The sequence below is a fragment of the Parasteatoda tepidariorum genome, chromosome 3 (assembly GCF_982258835.1).
Source record: "Parasteatoda tepidariorum strain Cologne lab strain chromosome 3, Ptep-v5.0, whole genome shotgun sequence".
In the NCBI taxonomy this organism is placed as follows: domain Eukaryota; kingdom Metazoa; phylum Arthropoda; class Arachnida; order Araneae; family Theridiidae; genus Parasteatoda; species Parasteatoda tepidariorum.
The window spans coordinates 82,919,037-82,942,030 of record NC_141757.1 but is presented as its reverse complement, the minus strand read 5'-3'; the positions used below and the strand labels follow the sequence as shown (position 1 = coordinate 82,942,030).

Sequence of the window (22,994 nt, the reverse complement as noted above, 5' to 3'; positions counted from 1 at the left end):
TAATGTTATACCATTTATGTTTTTAAAAAAAGTATTTTGACAACAATTTTTATCAAAAAATTATAAACTATAAAACGGAAAATAAAGAATTCTTAGGATAAAACGATTTTAAGAATTCTTTACATTGAAATAAAAACTTTCATATAGTTTCTTTTCTTAATCAGACGTAAGAAACCATTCTGTAGAGAACTATCATCAAATGAGAAAAAAAAGTTTTACAAGCTAATTTTTTATTATAAAAATCATAACACTTACCTTCTTTATAAATCCGTAGAGTTCCAAATGAAATGTTCTTCGTTTGAAAGTTTTATTTTCAAATAATATGTGCATAGATTATCCCTTTATTACTTTTAGATAACATACCACACATCAAAATTTTATAATTGTAAGATCTCGATATGAATTTGAATATGTAGCTTAAAAACAGAACAACTGAATTCTAGTTGAAATTATCTATTCTTTCAAAACTAAGTAATACTTACCAAGAAAACGATAAAAAATTTATTAATCATCAGCACAAATGACACTATTTCAAGTAATTTGGTTGATTCTTTATTGTTGTTTTCCGAATTATATAGATACAGAAATATATACTGTTCTATAACAAAGAAGAATTCTATAACTATTGCAGTTCTTGACGTTCTGAATTCACATTTCTTTATTGGAATGACGAAAGCAATGTTTACTTCATTTTAATTTGTAATGAATTGAAGACAGAAAAAATTATTTTACCGTAATATACACATCTGTAACAGCAAGTGATCATGAAATTGTAAGTTATGTTGTTGGTAATAGAAAGGCAAAAATTATTGAGAAATTGTTCTTCAAATGCTTGGCGTGTTCTGCTTCAATGTTTGGCATGTTCTGGTTAGTTTTTTCAAGTTCTTCAGTTGTTCCTTAGGGAAATTTTTATTTTTATTTGCTGCTAAGAAAATGGCGTCCGTCATGGCCGATGATTTTGATGGAACTAAATGAAAACGTGATAAATTAATGTCTGATATTTACAGGCTCCCGATAGAGGGCGTACTCGAGCGCTGCGATCGCGAATTTGGAAATGAATTCCTCATACAATATCGTTTGCATATTCGCATTAAATAATACTAAAAAATAAACTGATGTATTTTCATTAGGTGAGAAAAAGAGATCAATCTAATATTTTGAATCAGAGTTGCAATATTTATTATTTTATTAGTTAAACTAACTGGTAGTAATTTAACGAGCAAACTAGTTAAGTGAAAAAATATTGACAAATAAAAATTATGGACTATAGAAACAGAAATAGTTTGTCTATAAATCTCTTTTTATTTTATTTTCAGGTTACCAAGGTTACTTTATCTACTAGTCATTTTATTTCATAGTATTTCATTAGTATTTCCATTTACACAGGTAAATTAGTTTTGCTTCATTATATTATAATCAATATTTTATTTACAATCAATAACAAAGCTTTCACAAATGCATCTCAATCTATTATTTTAACCTCTTATGTTATAAAAGTTTTGCCCTTAGAATGAAATGAATAAATAAAATGAAGTAAGCATATTTCCTTTTAATACATTAGTCTAATTTTTTTAGTAAATTTGTTTGTGTTTAAAGATTTAAAAAAAATTACAAATTTGTACTTTTCTGAATCCTTTATTTAATTACGAAACATTTGTGTTTTGTGATTTTATATTGTTGTTAACTATGTTCTAATGTTAATAAATTTTGAAATATTAAAACCATAAATAATCATTTCACTATGAAAAGCATCAACACTTTTACAGCTTTTCAATTTCTTTTAATTATATTTTAAATTCAAATTGTTTTTATGTTTCATAATGAAAAATTTCAGATTTTTAGGATATTTTATTATCGAAGTATTTCATTAAAATTAATACTTTTTAAAAAAAAAAATTATTAAAATTTTCTATTTTAAAAATCGAAGTTTTTTTCGTATTTATAACTAAGCATTTGATATTCCTAAAATAGTAATTTATTGCAATTTCTCATTTCTGCTGATCATGATACGTTAAAAATGTAAAAATTTTAGTAGTAATGTATTTTTTTTTTATTAAAAGTGTTTTCCAGTCGTTTCGGTTAAATTAAAACTCTAATATTGCTTGTAACTTGTACATTGAGAAAAAAAGTATGATCAAAGAATATGGAAAAATTTACTGTATTTCAGGCTCTATGGAAACACCAAAAAAGTTTGGTAATTTTTACCAAAGCGCTTCAGCAATGATTTTGGTAAAATTAGCAATAAAATAGTGTTTTATAATATGCGTTAAAATTTAGTAAATGTGGTAAAATTTGGAAATTTTATCGCGGTATCTTAGGTTATAGTATAAAAGCTATTTATTCTGTTAAATTTGTTTTTCATATTTTTACTAAATTTGTGGTAATAAGAAGTATAATTTTTGAAACCAGAATTTTCAGTAAACTTTTACTATATGATAAGTTTAAATACCGTATATTCTTGTATTATTACCAAAATTATGTAGTTGTTTTTTTAAATTAGCGATGTTTTTTAATATATAGTACGGTAATTTTGCAATAATTTTTTTTTCTCCGTGTATAACTATGAATTACTGCTTGTTTTTCAGACAAAATCAACTAGTCATGAGAGGTTCAAAAGACAAGTATTTTTAACAGACCTGCATTCGAGGACATCGGCACCAAACCGAACGTTTGTAGCTCAATCACAAAGGATAGCGGAATATGGACCATGGGGACCATGGACAGAAAGTAGTGAATGCTCCCGAAGTTGTGGAGGGGGAATCCTGTTTCAGGACAGGATATGTCTAGATGTCAGGTATATATAATACACTGCTCTGCTTTCATTAAATATGAACTCACAAGGGAAACTAGGGAAGTGTGACTCGCCAATTTTGAAATAAACTATTGGGATGTATGCCTTAGGAGGAATAATTTTAGGGGCAACATTCGTTTCGGCCCATAGAAGGTCCTGTGAGAGATAAAAAATAATTCAATATATAGAAAAATCGGTATTTTATTACGTCAATGCAGACTATTAGTTTTTGTAATTGTCTCATACTCCAATTAATTTTGTGGTACTTTCACGTACTATATAATGCATATTTATTGTCAAAATTTATTTTGAAAATTTTATATATCTGTAGTTTTTCAGAAAAACCTGTTAGGTTAATTTTAAAAAAGAAATTGGCATCAAATTTTTAAATTTTTTTTTCCTCCAAATTAATAGGAGTATGTAATTGCAAATCAATTAATTATTTAATAGTTAATTAATTTGCTAATTCATTAATTAATTTGCTAAATCATTAATTAATTTGCTAATTAATTAATTAACCAATTAATTACTAATTAATTGGAGTATGAGACAATTACAATAACTAATAGTCTGCATCGAAGTAATAAAATACCGATTTTTCTATATATTGAATTATTTTTTATCTGTCACAGGACCTTCTATGGGCCGAAACGAATGTTGCCCCCTAAATTTATTCCTCTTAAGGCATACATCCCACTAAGTTTATTTCAAAATTGGCGAGTCACACTTCCCTAGTTTCCCTTGTCAGTGAAAATTAATATATCTTACCGTTAAAGTGTGGAAGTCAGTTATTTTTAGATTATCTAGGAAATGTGCAGATTAACTAGGAAGATCCGGTTAAGTGCCGAAAATTGCTCATTGTGAAAAATATTTATGCAATTTGCACATTTCCCACTATCACTATCAATAATATCTTCGCTGCAACACCAGCAACGTTTCTGTAAGCTGATATTAGTACAATTTTATTTATTTATTGTTTCTTATCTAAAGAATCAAATATTTACAACAAAACAATCATGAATTAGTAGATAGAATTAATCATGACTCAATCAAATAACTATAATACAAAGAATCATAAGGTTAAAATATTATAATCTATTAAAATTTTCATTCTGAAATTATGGTAAAATAACTGATAGCAGTCTGTTCATCCAATAAATCGTTAAGTTTTCGGAAAGGAGCATGTTTTACCTTTATAGTTTTGAAACCGTTTACAGCTAATATGATTAAAAAACCATGAATACAAAACTATACGGTTTTTTAACCATTTACATTAAGGATGGTTTCAGAAGCCTAAAAAAAGAAATTTAACTGGATATTGGAGCTAGGTTTATCGTTGGGTAATGGGCATTGGGGTTAGGTTGTGTTTTATCAAATGTACTGTGGAATGTGACATGCTTAGTTCATCTGGTTGATTTACCAATCGTAAGATACTGTAAATACTAGACTTTTTTGAGCTAAGCAGCTTTGTAGTGTTGCCATCCATGCGTGAAAAACAATATAATATTTTAAAAGTTCAGGCTCACAAATTGGAGAGTTTAAGGATACTGGAAATTCATTTGTTGAAGGGAATGGAGGAAAGATTGTGGTTTCAACACTCGAGCCCTTCTTCCGAAATCTTCTTCGTGAGATTGACAGATTAGTCCTAACGACTTTAATATATGCTTAGCTGTAAGGAACTAAGTGAGTTAATTAGGTCTGACTGGTTGGTGCGGATAAAATTCAGATTGTTTAACTGTATTAGGTGAAAACGGTTAATAAAAGGTTTTTCTCACAGTTAACAGTTTGAATATCATCTTTTTATAGCTATTTGATAGGGAAATAAAGTTAAATTAAGGAAATAACTATAATATTGATTAAATTTTTGATATATAAAGAATCAACTTAATACAATAAAATAATCAACAAATTAGTTTTGAACGAATCATCAATTAATAACTATAATACAAGAAATTTAAAGGTTTAAATATTATTACAATTAAGGAAATAACTATAGTATTATTGATTTATTTTTCGATTTTTGACGAATTCAGTAAATACAATCAAGCTGTGGTGATATTTGAATGTAAAGGATACTGAAGTCGCTGATGTGCACATTCCCTAGGAAAAATGCAGAAAACCCTTGATTACGCATTTTAACGGAAGAAATCAGTTTATATAGAAATTAGCAAGGTAATAATGGCCAAATTTACGGTTTTCGATCTTCGGCGGTAACCCATGTACCTGTTTTTAGTAATGAACAAATTATTTATTTAATGGTTTATAAATTGATATTGATTGTTTCTTCACGTAATTCATTATTAATTTCACTGTAAGCATAATTATTGTTTATATACAGGGTGATCTCTAATGACTGCATTTAACGTAAATATTTGGAATCCTTGTCAAAAATGAAGCAATAAAAAGTACACTTTAGGGCTCTCCGATAAATATTTAAGCATGAAAAAATAGTTATCGAATTATAACGAATTAACAATAAAAAGCAGAATTGAAATATCTAAAATCTGTTTATTTGCTGGAGAAAACAGTTAGTAAATAGTTAAATTAGGCTGATAGTTTTAATGTTTCTCCATCCCACCTTCCTCCCCAGTGATTCGATAGATTCTGAGAGTAGTTTGATGTGTTCCATAATATTAATTTGTAATCCTTTATGTGTTTCTTTTATTTCAATCGTGAGAAAGAGTGTAAAAGTCTATGTTAAGGATGATCATTACGGTCTTACAATATAACTAAATATTGTTTCTTTAAGTACTAACTCTTGAAATAAATAAAGGCGTGTTTTCAATCAAAAATTATTTTAATTTTTCAATATTTTACTAATTTATTTTAATCATTTACTTTTAATGCTATGTACTTTGGCTGTATGCATATAATTATTCTTAATAAATAATTTCATTACTTTGTTTTACCCCTTTGGAACACAGAACCTTTTTTTTTGTTGAAGATGTCACCAAATTTATTATTTTGTTTTTAAACTATGTATTTTTCAATTTTAAGATATTCCAGTGTCTCTCTTTGAGATCAAGACACGAGTTTTAGCTGCATTGATATGTATTTGCTGAACTTCAAACACATCTTGTATACTGCTGTTATTTTTATGTCTTTTACACATTTGACAAAATTATGTGAACATTTCATTTTATATTTTATTTTAGAAATACTCTGTGCTTATAATAGTTTGGGCAATGAGATTTATGAGATATTTTAATTACAAAATGAAAAAGCAAAAAATCATGTAAATGTATTAAAATGACTTTACGATTCAATGTTTCGAATGTAGTTTCAATATGTTGCATAGGTCATTCTAATTTTGATTTGTGGATAAATTTGATCATGAAATTGTAAAAATTATAAAACATTTTAAAAACTATTTAAGACATTTCGATATAAAATAAATGTTTTACATTTTTCATGTATAAAGATATATTTTCATAATAAAAATATTAAACTTTATCATTGTATTGTAGAAAGTTCTAAAAGCTTTAGCTCGTTTTCTTATTTTGAGTACTGTTTTAAACAGAAGAAAAAGTTCTAATGTGATATAGTATAAAGAAAATACAAAAGTTGAGAATTACTCCTAGTTTTTACGAAAACTTGTTTTAAAAAAATGCATTTTTTCCCATCTATGTTTTTGCTGTTGCTGTTTTTTTATTTTATTATAATAAAAAAAAATCTTTCATAAATTTTTAAAGGGCTGACGGCAGACATTCTTGTGTGGGTCCATCCAGGAGATACTTTTCTTGTAATACTGATGTAAGTATAGCTTCTTATTTTGAGAAGAATTTTTACTACATTGTGGACATATGATAAACCTTAAATATAATAAACAAAGTCTGAACAAGATCCGCAACTTGATTATTATTAAGTTCAAAATTCGATCCATAATTCAATCCGTAAATTTCATTTGAGTATGAATTCTGTACAAATGTTTAAAACTAAATGAAAAAAAAAGGAATGAATTAAAAAAAATGCACTTTAATGAAAAATAATAAAAGAATAAAATTATGATCACTTAAAAAGTTAGTCAAAGATGAAAAAGAATTATTGATTTATTTGTAAATACTTTAAATTTAACTAATTTAAGATACCTTTGAAATCAAGTCAAAAATATGACCTTAAATCCCCGCTTGACAGTATTTTGGTAATCAAAAAATAAAGTTACTTTTCTTTTCCCAAAAATTAAAAAAAGTATTATTATGGAGCAAATTTAAAACAATATATTAATGAAACAGTATATCATAAAGCTGTGGAACACAATTTTTGTCTAGTGTTTTGTAAAGCTGAATTGTTTTGTAAAGCCATTTCCATTGTTTGTTCATTGTTTTGTAAAGCTAAAAGTCCTCTTTTGATGAGAATGATTTTAAATATGCATACGGTCAAATGATATGAAATTAAAATGAGGATAATCCCAAAAATAAGATCTCCTATTTTTCTAAAAAAATGTATACAAAAATCTATCTTTTTAAAAAATTTAATATTTACGTAGTTTTATAGGTTGAACATTCGTCTAACTTCTTACTTAATCCCCAAGCTACCGGATACATTTTTGCAGACGTTGTGATATTTTTTGCAAGTCCATTTCATACCAACTACACGCCATGTCCCAATATCATCTTTAGCTCATTAAGGAGCTGAATCATTTTCGTGTAAAATACTTTTGAGGAATATGTAATTGTCACTTTTTAAAATTCAGATAATAGAATGTGTGCATGATGGTGCTTCATTGAAGCTATTGCAGAAGAACAATGGTATGATACACAGCAGGTTGGAAAAGTTTTGTTTTTGGTAAACGTTCCTCTAATCTTATTTCATAATGCCCAAATTTTTATAATTGAATAAGTATTTTTCAGTATCAGCACCTATTCAGGTTCTGTTTATTGATCTGGTAGTTAGTTTACTCTATAAGTTTATTTACTCTGACCTAATTCCGATGATGAGGTCAAAAATGGTGTGTTACGATCCTTCAAATGCATGGCTTGGAATTGGTAAGACATGAATTTAAAAACAAAAAGCTGCCCCATCGTTTACGAAACTTCTCCGACTGATTTAGAGATTGCATAGGAAAGTCGACGAATGTTTAACCATTACAATTATGTTAACAATATGAAAAATAAGGCGTATTTGATTTTCGGAAAACGTTGGACAACCTCTTTGGGATTATCAGTAAAAACAATCTTAAGAGATTTGACGAAGATGTATAATATTGCTAAATTAATTTCCAATGATACGTTACTTCTCTTTCATTCTTAAATAATTAGTAATACCTTAAAATTAGTTATCAAGAACTATTAAAAAAGTTTGGAGATTTTTGTTTTTTTTAAAAGTTTATACATTCCCTTAATACTTAACTTGCTTTTTTATTTAACAAATTAATAATTCAAATTTTTATAGGATTGTCCACAATCTACAAGAGATTTCAGAGCAGAGCAATGTGCTAGGTTCAATTCTGTACCTTACAATGGAAAGTATTATAGCTGGGTTCCTTATTACAGTGGTATGTAAACTTATTTTAAATAGATGCAGTTTTATTTACTGATTCATATTATATACCAACTTAATTACTGTGAAGTAATTGAATAAATTGGCTATATTTTAATATCGTGGTCCTTTCTCACCTTGCATTATAACTGTGATGTTTACTTCTAAATTTCTCTTATGGTTTGGGAGGTAAATTTTTGTCTTTAATTAACACTACAACATTGTTTTTTTGTTAATTGCTCTATTTTTTTTATCACGTGTTAAATTGTCAATCACAGTTTGATAATTAACTCTTTTTAGTTTCTAAAATTAAAAATAGAAAAATCATTTTAGCATAAAATGGAGATCATTTATGAGAGAACTAAATCAAAACTTTTTATGTTACTTTTGATCGAAACAATACATAAAACTTTTTAGGACAGGTGGAGAGAGAAAGGAGCTATTCGCCCAGCCTGCACGCTCCGAGGTTATACGTATTAATACGAGATGTAATATGGGAGTACCGAACTGAGATCACTTCTATATGATCTTGGGCCGCTAGAGTCAGAAAGGCTAGTTTCATACATATAATTCTTTATCATTTTATAAATAATTTAAATTTTATAAAAATTACATACAAATAAATGTAGTAGGTTCATTTTTTTTTGATTTTTACAACTAAAAGAAAAAAAAATTATTTTGATAAGAAGTAGAAAGTTATTTCGCAAAATCAAATAAATTTTAAAAAAAAGAAAGGAAAAACATAGATTTTTTAAAAAAGTTCAAATCATATTTCTCATAGATTTGACTGTTATCGTTTTTTTATTTTAAAGAACATAAATTGATTTTTTCTATAAATCAAATGTCTATGTTAGATTTGTGTAGAGTTTGTTTCATGTTTTAAAAAATTCCCTTCAAGATTACAATGTGTTCCGTATCATTTACAACTTTGGAGCAACAATAAGGTCACGTTATTTTATTACCGATTTCCTTAACTTTAAAATATAATCAGATTAGTATGTCTTTTAAATTCAATGACCAAAATCGTTGGATAATATAGTATTGTGAAAAATGCATAACACTTTTTTACATATTTGCCACTTGCGTTTTTATATTACATTTAGATTTGTGAAGACTTTTGTAGACTGTAAAGACTCTTTTTGCGATGTGTTTGTTATTTCTAAAACTTCTGAACTATGTGCCATTAAGACTGTTCTACGAAGGCTGTTAGGTCTCCTGAAACAGTGCTTTTTCAGAAAGAAAGATTCTTATTATAACTATTGTAGACTCGTTACATTTATTAATATATTACTCTAAGTTAAGCTTTGTTAATCTCTAAACAGCTAATTATAAAAACAGGTTAAAAATGCCAATATAAAGAAAATACGCAATTTTGTTGTTGTTGTTGTTGAAATTATAAAGCGAATTTTGAATTTAATTTCTTACTAATTGAAAAGTGACACCACCATTCTATTGTTTAGCCAAATTAAATCAAGCGAAAATGGAGAACTATCAATGGATTTATTATGAGATAGTTTTTGAAGCTCTTTGTCACGAGTAACGTAACAACTCTTTTCAGTGAATATTACTCTATTTTTAAACTGTTGTGAGATTGTAACAGTTGTTTGTGACTGTTGGTTAAATTTTATCTATTTTTATTCAGCTTCCTCTATGCCAATTATAGTCAAAAATGGCATAAAATGTCAATGTGACGAATAGCCACTGTTTTGTGAAAACGAAAAGCGTTTCTGTTCTATTTATTATATATTTTAAAATTATTGCTTTGCTTTTGAATTTAAGGCACTTAAACTATGTTTTTTTATTTTATTTTCCTTTGTAAAAGAGCTTCGTAAAACAGAAAAACCAAATATGAGAATCTCAGTGGTCGCGTTACTGGCAGGAGTGTTTATTTATTCGCTTAATTTTCTCAAATTTAATATTCAAATGAAGTTAAAACTTAATTTCCTTATGTTTTACAGTTACAACTACACTTCAAAAAATTGTGTGTATTCTAATGCTTTATATATACAGGGTTATTCATAATTCCCTCCGGGGTTTCGAAGCGTTATAGTAAAAAAACGAAGACGAATATGGCAAAAAAGAACATATGAAATTATTCCAAAAGTATTCAAGTTTTAATTTAAGCAGTTGCCGGTAGATGGCAGTAACATGTACCCCTGAAGCCAGTTGTAGTAAAGAAAAATGGCGTTTACTGGAGGGGGATTAATGAATAACCCTGTATTATTATGCTTTTACTATTATGTATTGTTTTCTTTGAAAAAAAATAACATTTTCCCTAAATTTAAATAATTAGATTTAAAAAAAACAGTTGTTTTTACTTTATTTACTAGCTCAAAACCAGTGTGAATTAAACTGCATGCCCCAGGGTGGAAGTTTTTTTGCAAGGTTGGATCGTTCCGTTATTGATGGAACTCGATGTCGCAATGATGGATCATTAGATGCTTGCGTGGAGGGACAGTGTATGGTGAGTTTCCACTTTAATTCTATCAGTAGAGCATTTTTTTTAATGTCTCGAGTGATAGCAAGATCTTATTAAGATTCAGATCTTATTACAAGGTCTTACTCCTTAACTAAGAGATAATTTTTCTGTCGTTAAAAATGAGCATTTATTTTGAAATCTAAAAGTGTTTAATTAATTAAAAAGAAGTTAAAAATGTATACAAAAATTGTTATTTTACAAAATGTTATGAAAGGTGAAGAAACTAAGACTGGATAATTGGTTGATGAATTGAAATCAGTGACGATAGTAACGCTTTCTTTTCTTGTGTTACTGTGAGTTAATTACAACGAGTGTCTCAGACCAGTTATGGGATTCTTGTCTCTTATTCAATGAAAAATTATGCAAGTTTATAGTTGTTAACCCAGATATCATAGCATTTCACACCGTTTAAAGTGGTAGCGAAATAGCATTATAAAATAATTGTAAATTTTTGCCAACACTTATTTTTCTTATTTATAGATATATATTGGTTGGAATTGATTGCATGCAACGGTGGTAAAATCATGCATCATAAAATTCACAACCAACTTATATATAAATAATATAAAAAAAATATCTGGTTTAAACGGGAGAAGTTTGCATGTCTGCAAATTTTTTTAGACCTTTTTTGAGCGGCAGTTCTACTCAGAAATTATATTAAATATGGAAGTAAAGTAAAACATTCTAAATATTGATTTCATGCCAGACGTTGTTGACAGTTTTAAGCCTAGTTTGGGCAGACTATCACTATCATTCGACTGGGGATAACTGGAAACACGTTTAAAAATTAAAAAGTTCAAATTTTTTAATGTTCCTTTTGAAGGGTTTGCAACCAGGTTCTTAGTTTTGGGAGTACGCTGGTCAGCTTATTATAATTATCGTATGTTCTCTCAAAAATGACTTTTTTTTTCTTTAAATTCTAGCCAGTGGGATGTGATAGAGTTTTGGGCTCCACTACCAAAGAGGATGAGTGTAGAATTTGTGGTGGAGATGGAACGAGCTGCAAAGTAGTGAAAGGAGTTTTTGACCAAGATGAGTTCACTATAGGTAAAGTAACTGTAAAACATATTTGAACGTCTTTTTTGTCTTTTATATAAAATGTGATTCCGTATAAATAAAAGATTTTATAAATTAAACAAAAATAAAAAAATTCCTCATGTACTGTTTTTTTTCCTTCAAGAAAAATTGCAAAGAGTTTAGTTGAATTCTCGGATATTTTATAATACTTTCTAAGGAATCTAGACCCTCCAGTCTTCAGGATGGTTTATAAAATGCTGTCAAGATGGCAAATATAGTAAGCAAGCAAGCATAACAAAAAATGAAAGCTCCTTTCCTTTGAATAACTTTACTAAAAAGTATTTGATTTTAAAAAAATGGAACCAAAATGCTTGGCAAAAATTTGCTTACTTAATATTTTTAAATAGTATCCATCCTCACATTTGATTTTATTTACATTTTTTAGTTACAGCTTAATAACTGAAACTCTGTTAATAAGAAATTTGATTTAATTTTGAGCATCCGATATTTTGTACATCTCAGAAAGCGTTAGTAGAAAATGTTTTACTGGCAAAACTCACTTTTTTTTTAAAATTGAAAAATAAAACTGTTTCAAAAATATTATTTAGTCAACAAACAAATAAATAAGAACGGTTTTGCTTCATTTAAGTTTGATCAATTAACTGGATCTAGAATTGCTTTTAAATTTTTATTCTCGTTAGCTTTTTAATAGATACTATCTGGCTTTGTTTACATTTGTTATGCCTACATTTTCCATGTCGAAACCAGCTAGTGATAAATTATCCTGATTTTTTTTATAGGATATAATGATATTCTATTGATTCCAATTGGAGCAACATCAATATTCATTCAAGAAGTTCAGCCTACTAATAACTATATAGGTAAGTTCAGTACTAGTTTTATATGTCCATGCGTGTAACAATTCGATAGAGCAAAGCGTTAAATAAAAAGGAAAAACTGTCTGTTTTATTATTTTCTATAATTTTGATATTTTTATTAAAATAAGATATATGAAATTTGAATATTTTCCCAGAGAAGTGCATAATTTAGATATAATAAATAAAAAATTTTTCTAAATTACTCAATTTTGCTTAGTGAATATTTTAATGTGTCTCTTAATTAGCATATAGAGATCATTATTTTGATAAAATTTATACTGCAATTATTAGATAAAACAAAAACTCAAACTAAAAAATATTAAAAAGATAGAAAAACTATCGAATTATCTAACATTACAAACCATCAAAGTTTTATTTTTATTTCTGTTGTATGTGCACTGAATACATGTAAAAGCGATTATATAAATATATTTAAAAAATACGATAGTTAAAAACATTAACGATATTCTATCTGAATAAGGCACTCAACAGAAGAAAATTACTGCTGAGCAATTGTAATAATATTCCATGGAGTTCATATGAATTTATTCTCTTAAAGTGAAGTCAAAGTTTTACTCCTTTCGTGCAAAAAAGACAGTTTTGTTTTCGTTCCTTTAATGTATTCGCCTCTTCTGCATTCTTGTTGCTTAACCCCTTGAGGACGGGTGATTCAGGAAAGCATTCGTACAAAATCAGAATCAAGTTGTAATTAAATAAAAAATGGTAACTTAAATGTAGTCGTTGCTAATTTGACAGACTTACTTTGCTTTTACTTTAATTATTGTTAGCTTAATCATATATATAATCAATGTTAATTCGAAGTATAACTAAATAGTTTTATTTTGAACAACGTAATGGTGATTTAAACAAATCGAAGAATTATAACTCCGCCCACAAATAAACTGCTAAAGAAATACTTTGATTACCAGTTTTATCTTTTTACCCTGATTGATACGGTTTTATGTTGGGACGTATTTGTGACAGTCGGCGTGAAAGGGTTAATGCTTCGCATAAAATGCCTTTGTCAGTAAGCTTAAATCAATTTTTTCAACTAATTTTTTCCCTAAATGATGGAAAATTGGAAATATTTTAAAGGCTTTCATACTGTTTTAAAATGCTAAAGACGTTTTCTCAAAATTACTACTTTTTATAATTACCTAGTTTGTAGCTAGTTAGTTTTTTGTTTCTTAAAAAAAACTTAACAAGTTAACAAGGTAGATGGTTAGATAGAATATAACAGCTTTGTTTTACATTGATGGAGTGAAAAGTTCAGGGTACCAACAGAAATCCCCAAACTTTATTTAACAACTATATTTATTTATTATTATTTTTACGGAAACTAATTGTTTTCTGCATAATATGATTAAACACGATTTTTTTACCTCAGTCATGGGTAATAATTTCCACTCATAAATGAATTATATATAATTTATCAACATAAATAATAATGTTTGCACTCTACAGCTAATTTAGTTTATGTAAGAGACATATTTTTAAATGAAAAATTCCGTTTCAGCTATTCGAAATTCAGCAGGAGAGTTTTATCTCAACGGAAATTGGAGGATTGAATATCCTCGGGAAATTAGACTAGCTGGAACAATATTTCATTACGAGCGAAAAATAAGGGGATCGAGTCCAGAAATACTTCGAGCTAAAGGACCAACCATTGAACCAATTTTCATTGTTGTAAGTAAGCTTTTTAATACATCATGTTAAGCTTTAGCGACAAAAAATTGTTTACTTAATTATAATGTTTCACTCGCTTTGTGTTTGGGATTTTAAAAGCAGTGTTATATTTTGCGAAAAACTTATTACTGATTTAGATATTAGAAATCTGAAAAATAAGAAAGGTAAAGTTGATTATTAAAACACTTTCACATTATAAAATCCCCAACTGATGTACTAACTGACAATCGTAGTTGGAGTTAAGTTTCTACTAAGTCAATTCGTTTGATGCAACTAAAAACGCAATTTCATCTGTTGTTTTTCCTGCTGCTTTGTTCATCTGTTGTTTTCCTAGCGAAAATTATTTTTTCCGGCAAAAAATTCGTCGTTCGTAAGTCAATTCGTTTGATGCAACTAAAAACGCAATTTCATCTGTTGTTTTTCCTGCTGCTTTGTTCATCTGTTGTTTTCCTAGCGAAAATTATTTTTTCCGGCAGAAAATTCCCTCTTATTGTTTAATTAATTAAATTAATTTCGTTGTTAGATATGCATAAGCAGGTTTGTTTACTCATTATGATGAACGACCTATAAGCCCATGTCATGTCACGTAAGATAACAGATAGCACAAGTTGAGAAAGACATCACACATCACGAAGATATATCTAGAGTAATGATGGGATTAGATCCCGATATCTCCAGGCTTCAGCGTTTGTGTCCAGCTGGACACAAGTTGAAGGGCAAATCACCCTGCCGGGAAAACACTTTAATATTTAATGAGAAAGTTACGCATGGAGGAGAAATTTCGAAACAAAATTGGAAGAGAAATTATTGACCAATGAGTCCGCACTTTTTCTAATGAAAAATAATTTTGGAATAAGTATACTTTTAAATTATTCAAGATGTTTCCTAATGGCCACCCTTAATGTATATATTTAGAATACTTGTCAGATGTGAATTCAAAAACCTTAAAAGCCGCTGGTTAAGTGCGAAAATACCTCCTTGGGTAGTGAATGTCGTTGATTAACGCAATGCATATAAGTATAGTCTTTTGTGACAAAAAATTACGAAAAATAAACTTTTTAAAACTTAATTACTTCTTGGCGATTGATTTTTATTCCTTTTTCAGTTGTTGTACCAAGAGAAGAATCTTGGCATCAGCTATGAATATTCAATACCTGCAACAACCAAAACCTCTTTTCCTGATTCCTATACCTGGACATTTGGGGATTTCGAAGAATGTTCTCAGCCATGTGGTGGAGGTATGAAAGAATCATTTAACTCATTTCTCTTCAATACATTAAAAAAAATATGTTAGTAGATGAACTGAATTCTGAAATTTTTACTAATGTAACAAATAGTATGCTAATATCAAGTTTAATTAAACATGTTTATGTGATATTCCATGAAATAAAAATTTGAATAAATGAATTTATTTTATTATAAGCATTTTTTAAAGTCACTCCATGGAAACAGTAACAATTGTTATAGCAAAGATTTATAATTATGTTTAAAAGGATTTTATTTTGCCTAAGTGTTCCATATGGAGTTGTAAAAATTTTAAGAAGCTTAGTAAAATGGATGCGAAAACAATGCATTGTTAAAGTCGTAGACTAATAACCAATATTAAAATGAAACAAAAGCGTTTTTAAGCATTTTTAAGAAACTTAGTAAAATGGATGCGAAAGCAATGCATTGTTAAAGTCGTAGACTAATAACCAATATTAAAATGAAACAAAAGCGTTGTTAAGCGTTTTTAAGAAACTTAGTAAAATGGATGCGAAAACAATGCATTGTTAAAGTCGTAGACTAATAACCAATATTAAAATGAAACAAAAGCGTTTTTAAGCATTTTTGAGAAACTTAGTAAAATGGATGCGAAAACAATGCATTGTTAAAGTCGTAGACTAATAACCAATATTAAAATGAAACAAAAGCGTTGTTAAGCGTTTTTAAGAAACTTAGTAAAATGGATGCGAAAACAATGCATTGTTAAAGTCGTAGACTAATAACCAATATTAAAATGAAACAAAAGCGTTTTTAAGCATTTTTAAGAAGCTTAGTAAAATGGATGCGAAAGCAATGCATTGTTAAAGTCGTAGACTAATAACCAATATTAAAATGAAACAAAAGCGTTTTTAAGCATTTTTAAGAAACTTAGTAAAATGGATGCGAAAGCAATGCATTGTTAAAGTCGTAGACTAATAACCAATATTAAAATGAAACAAAAGCGTTGTTAAGCGTTTTTAAGAAACTTAGTAAAATGGATGCGAAAACAATGCATTGTTAAAGTCGTAGACTAATAACCAATATTAAAATGAAACAAAAGCGTTTTTAAGCATTTTTAAGAAACTTAGTAAAATGGATGCGAAAACAATGCATTGTTAAAGTCGTAGACTAATAACCAATATTAAAATGAAACAAAAGCGTTGTTAAGCGTTTTTAAGAAACTTAGTAAAATGGATGCGAAAACAATGCATTGTTAAAGTCGTAGACTAATAACCAATATTAAAATGAAACAAAAGCGTTTTTAAGCATTTTTAAGAAACTTAGTAAAATGGATGCGAAAACAATGCATTGTTAAAGTCGTAGACTAATAACCAATATTAAAATGAAACAAAAGCGTTGTTAAGCGTTTTTAAGAAACTTAGTAAAATGGATGCGAAAACAATGCATTGTTAAAGTCGTAGACTAATAACCAATATTAAAATGAAACAAAAGCGTTGTTAAGCGTTTTTAAGAAACTTAGTAAAATGGATGAGAAAACAATGCATTGTTAAAGTCGTAGACTAATAACCAATATTAAAATGAAACAAAAGCGTTTTTAAGCATTTTTAAGAAACTTAGTAAAATGGATGCGAAAACAATGCATTGTTAAAGTCGTAGACTAATAACCAATATTAAAATGAAACAAAAGCGTTGTTAAGCGTTTTTAAGAAACTTAGTAAAATGGATGCGAAAACAATGCATTGTTAAAGTCGTAGACTAATAACCAATATTAAAATGAAACAAAAGCGTTTTTAAGCATTTTTAAGAAACTTAGTAAAATGGATGCGAAAACAATGCATTGTTAAAGTCGTAGACTAATAACCAATATTAAAATGAAACAAAAGCGTTGTTAAGCGTTTTTAAGAAACTTAGTAAAATGGATGCGAAAACAATGCATTGTTAAAGTCGTAGACTAATAACCAATATTAAAATGAAACAAAAGCGTTTTTAAGCATTTTTAAGAAACTTAGTAAAATGGATGCGAAAACAATGCATTGTTAAAGTCGTAGACTAATAACCAATATTAAAATGAAACAAAAGCGTTGTTAAGCGTTTTTAAGAAACTTAGTAAAATGGATGCGAAAACAATGCATTGTTAAAGTCGTAGACTAATAACCAATATTAAAATGAAACAAAAGCGTTTTTAAGCATTTTTAAGAAACTTAGTAAAATGGATGCGAAAACAATGCATTGTTAAAGTCGTAGACTAATAACCAATATTAAAATGAAACAAAAGCGCTTTCAAACTTTGCCAAAACATTATCGAGGTCAATTATAACAAAAAAAGGAGGATATATTATCAGAATTCCATTTTATTTGCATAGTAGAACAGGCATTTTTCCTTCTTTGAATAGATTAATATTCAGGTAATGTAATTTTTCCTTTCTAGGTTTATCAACCCAGAGAATAAATCACCATAGCTTGATTAAGTTTTTTGTTTTGCCTTCTTTAATCGGACTCCCTAATGTTGCTTTTTTAAAAATATTCAAAGCATGCATTTGAAAAGTGGACATGCATTCTTTGTTCTCAAAATTTTAGAAATTAAATAATATTGTCATCTATTGTAATTTACGAGAATAAACAGCATTTACAAGTATATTCTATATTTTAAGGAGTGCAACACAGACCTGTACGTTGTATTAACAGTAATAGAGATGTCATAGAGGATGAACTGTGTGATCCGACTTTAAAGCCATCTGTCAATGGTTCTTGTAATACACAACCTTGCTCCGCCAGGTTAATATTTCATATTTTTTTTTCTCAAATGCTTTTCTTTAAATTATTTATTTTAATTTAAATCTATTTAAATATGTTCCAATAGATGAGAATAAAATACATATTTTGAAAATGAAACTTCAGTTTCTTTTTCTAGTATTGAAATTTTAACTCAGAAGCAGAGCTGTTGTTATTATACATTGAAAAACCTATGGAGTAAATGTGCCATTTTTTCATGTCTATTTTAGGCAAAAAACATCATTGAATTTCATTATAATTTCATTAATTCCCATTTCCACTGATTTCCTGTTTGCCAATGAGAATTAGCTCCTTTATTGAAGATAACTGCTGTGTAACATAAGCAATTATGTAACAGGAGTAACAGCATTATAACAAGGTCACCATTACCAAAAGCTCTAAAGGGGATATAAGATGTTGAATAACTGAAATTATATCAAAAGAATATAAATGTGTCAACAGAGCTTAAAGGAACAATTATACCGATTTAAATATTCTAAATTTAGGATAAATAATATTTTCGGCATTAAATAATAAAAAAATAGTATTTTATTTGGACTAAAATGTTTAATCTTTTGTTGGGACTCCTTCCTACAGTCTAAGAAGAATACTTAATTACTGCATATCATACATAAAATCGACTGTAAATAATCAAATTTAGCACTCATTTGAAAATTTATTAAATAACTTCATGAAATGATTGGGGAAATCCTAAATCCTAAGAATTTCAGAAAATCTGACTTAGCTATTTTATTTATTTTATCGTTTTAAATAGTCACAATTCCATTAAACAAAACGATATTGAGCATGTTCAGTATAAATATTATACATTTATTTTTTACTTACATTGCGTTTTCTTATCGCAGAAATATTTGTCTTTTAGCTCCCTGTAAGAGTTTTTTAAAATCCATTAAACCAGCTAAAGTCGAATTTTCTTTTAAAAAAAATAAGAAGAAAAACTATTTTAACTTAATAAAAAAGAGAACTCTTATTATTTGATTGTATGCAATGAGTAATTTGATTTTCTTAGAGTTCGTATGGAAACGTTACTGTTCTAAAGTAACGGATGACAAGTGCAAGTACTTAAATTTAATGAAGCAACTATGAAGGAAAAAATGCAGGTTTTGAAAAGCTACAAGCAAAAAGCGAAAATTCGAGTTAAAGTACAAAATAGAATATGTTACGATTAAAAGATGCAAGCCAAAGTATAGGTACAAATCGGAAAAAATAGTATTTAATATATATTTTATTTTGATAAAATATATATTTTATCAAAATTATATATTAATATATTTTATAAATATATATATTAATATATATTTTGACAAAAATCTGAAAATGAAGAGTATTGTTGGATTTCATTAAATTATACGTCAGTTAATTAATTTAAGACAGGAAAAAACTAAGTGTTTATCGAAATTTGGCAAATCTCCTTTGAGGAAGTCAGAACTCAAAACATTTTTAATTGGCTGAGGAGCGAAGAGTTGTTAAAAGGCGATTATTAGAAATGCCTATCTTTTATCAGACAACCAAACTAGTAATGAAATATTCCATCTGGTCTTCCTCGCTAGGAATTCGAAAGATTTCGATAAATGTTTTATTTCTTATTTTACTCAAATATTAATTTTTGGTCCCTTAAAGTGTATAAAAATTTGACTGCATATTTGGACAGGATTCTGAAACGCATCTATTAAGCTTGGTGGTTGCAGAAAACCCTTTTATCTAAAAGAGTATATATACCACTGTAATTATAGAAGTTACATGAAAAATTTAATACATAAAATACAATAAAAATCTATTTACTAAACTTTGCACTTTAAAAATTTATTATCATAAATTTTTGAAAAAGTTTGATGGAAGAGCTTTATAGAAAAACATTTAAGTGGAAAAAATTGAAACTTGATACTAAAATGAAAATTTTTTTACAAGTAACTATAAAAATACAAGTAAAGGGAATATTAAAAAAACAATAACACAGTATAATTAAAGGTACTACCAAACATGTTTCTTATCCATTAAAAAATCACCTTTATTTTTCTTCAGATCAAAACTATTATTTGTCTAATAGTCTCTTGGTCTATTTGTTATCATCGAATATCTTTTTGTCTTAGTTGGCAGATAGGGGAATGGAGTCCTTGTAGCCACTCCTGCGGTGGTGGTACCCAGTTCCGCCTCGTTTTCTGTCAGCAAACTAAGGAAGGGAGTAACATCTTGGTACCTGATGAGCAGTGTGATACGCCTAAGCCACTCTTCATGAGAGCATGTGATGTCGAGATTGAATGTCCAGAATGGACGTTTGCAGACTGGTCTGAGGTAAGTTCTTGTCATTGCCATGACCAGTAAGATATAACAGTTTCTTTTAATGCGTGTATTGGGGCATCTGTGGCGAGGAACATGTGTATCGTCTACCTTGTTTCCATACTAGTTGTAATTTGAGTAGCCGTCTCAACGTTGTGTGATCTACCCTCTCTCAACACTTTAATCTCTAAGACAGCATGGTATCTGCAAATCTTACTTTTTAACCACGGCAGTTTATTCCCACTTCTTACTGAAATATACTGCCGTAAAAAAAGCAAAATTTTGCATATTCATGGCAACGAAAGAAGGAAAATGTGGAGAGGGAGAAAATCACGCAACGGTTAGTTGACTATTCTATTTACAAAGAGTATAATGCCACTAGTGCAAGGAATGCGAAATTTTGACACGATGTATCCAATGTACAGAGCAGAGAAAAAATGGACCACTCTAAATATGTTTTGATCTAATGATTGGATCTTCACTTTCTAGGACTCAATTTTACTGATTCGAGGGAGTGATCTCAAATAGCCTATCTAATTAGTGCAAACGATATTTTAAGTTACGAAATCAGACACAAAAACTTGCTTCCTCCGAATAAACAAACCTTTTTTTGACTGATTCGGATTTTAGACACTCAAAATATAGGGGGTAGTCGCAATCTGGGGAATATGGTTCCTATAGTTAGATTAAGAGAGCTGGCGAAAGTCTTGACTCCTTAATGTTAATTTTACTTTCGGCGTATTTCACCATATCTCGAGAATGTTTCAAACGAATAGAAATTTTTTTACACACTCTAATCAAAATTCCATAAACGAAAACTCCAGGAATTTCAAAATGTATTTTTAAGGGATCATTACAAAACACCCTGTGCATGTTTTAAAGTGACTACTTTGTGTTTGATATATTTTAAAAATTTTTGCAATATCTTTTTTTTTATGCAAGCGGGAAACTTTTGAAAATAGGTTATGTTACTTCAAGATTATAATTTTGTTATTTCATAAGTTTTTTCTTAATACTGAAGATTTGATTGCTTTGAAAATGACTTTTAATACATTCTGACACGAAACTCTTCAATTAAAATAGCAAAATAATTACAGATGCTATTTCAGGGATTCAAGTTACCGTTTTCAAATAGAAGTATCTGTTTTGAAGAAATCTGCAGATTCTTAGAAGAAAATTAATAAATATGTTAATAAATAATTATATGTTAATAATCAATAAATAGTAATGTTTTCCTAGAATAATCTATTAAAGAAAATACGCGTATTATTAATAGTGCATAGTTTATGCCGCTACTTCTAAACATATCATGAAAGTGACGTTGCAATCGGCAAAAGGGCATAACGGCAAATTTTTAAATAGGCGTTGATGACAGTCTTTTTCCACCCATGTTGGGTCCCGCAGATATGTTTAGACTAGTGGTTTCCAACTGGCTGCCCGCGAAGTCTTTTTTTGTGGCCCGCGAACTAAAATATAATAGTTGACATTTTTTTTGATGACAATTCTCGTAAAAATTGAAAGTTCATACAATTCACAAATTAATGGTTAATTATGGCTCACAAATTAATGGTCGCAAAATAATTATGGGTTAAAAATAATTTTTCTTTTGTTAAAAAAAACCCCTAATTTCTTCGTTTCTGTGAAATTTAACATACCAACGGTGCCAAAAAATTTATTTCTCAGGTTTTGCATCCAAGAAAATATTAATTCAAGAAAATTTTTATTATTATTTATAATTCAATACTTTTTTGTACAACTTGATAAAAATCTGACAGTAATATTTAATGTTCCTTCAAACATATAAAATTTTGATGAAGTTGTGGCCCGCCATTTGACTGGTGTTTTTAATTGCGGCCCCCGGCCTCAAGTAAGTTGAAAACCCCTGGTTTATACAATGAAAGTACTTTTTTATGTCTTGTTCTTAACTCAATTAATCGTTAGCACTAATCAATTAGCAAATTAGAAATTAACCATTTAAATTATTAAGGTAGTACTTAGTACACGATAATCCAATCACTTGAACAAAATTTTTAAGGCTAATATTTTTTTGACTCACTGTACATGGAGAAATCCTCCGGTAGTTAGATGTTTTAGAAATATTTAACAACACTTCAGTATTTATTTCAATCACTCCATTTTGAATCAGTTTATTTTTCTTTCAATAGTGTGATAAAATATGTGGCTCTGGCAACCAGACAAGAAAAGTTGAATGTTTTTCTAAAGAAGATAATAAGACTGTAGACAGTTCTCAGTGTGACGACGAAAGGAAACCTAGCTCACACCAAAGTTGCACTTTGGGCCCCTGTGAAGGCGTCGAATGGATAGTTTCTGACTGGAGTGGGGTAAACCCTTTCATAATTGTCTATGAAAATTCCAATCTCTAAATATT

The 22,994-nt window shown here is 28.4% G+C and overlaps 1 protein-coding gene across 5 annotated transcripts in view; it reads left to right on the top strand.

Moving 5' to 3' along the window:
• LOC107447945 (papilin) overlaps positions 1-22,994 on the top strand; it is a 97,474-nt gene that overhangs the window by 30,990 nt on the left and 43,490 nt on the right. For all 5 annotated transcript variants that reach the window (XM_087159703.1, XM_087159702.1, XM_087159700.1 and 2 more), the window contains exons 2-13: positions 1,317-1,386; positions 2,586-2,794; positions 6,484-6,544; positions 8,183-8,285; positions 10,600-10,733; positions 11,672-11,795; positions 12,566-12,646; positions 14,160-14,329; positions 15,435-15,567; positions 18,187-18,310; positions 20,419-20,620; positions 22,771-22,947. In XM_087159703.1, coding sequence (XP_087015829.1) covers positions 10,626-10,733; positions 11,672-11,795; positions 12,566-12,646; positions 14,160-14,329; positions 15,435-15,567; positions 18,187-18,310; positions 20,419-20,620; positions 22,771-22,947 — 1,119 coding nt within the window. In that variant the 5' untranslated portion in view covers positions 1,317-1,386; positions 2,586-2,794; positions 6,484-6,544; positions 8,183-8,285; positions 10,600-10,625. The remainder of the gene's footprint in view (positions 1-1,316; positions 1,387-2,585; positions 2,795-6,483; positions 6,545-8,182; positions 8,286-10,599; positions 10,734-11,671; positions 11,796-12,565; positions 12,647-14,159; positions 14,330-15,434; positions 15,568-18,186; positions 18,311-20,418; positions 20,621-22,770; positions 22,948-22,994) is intronic.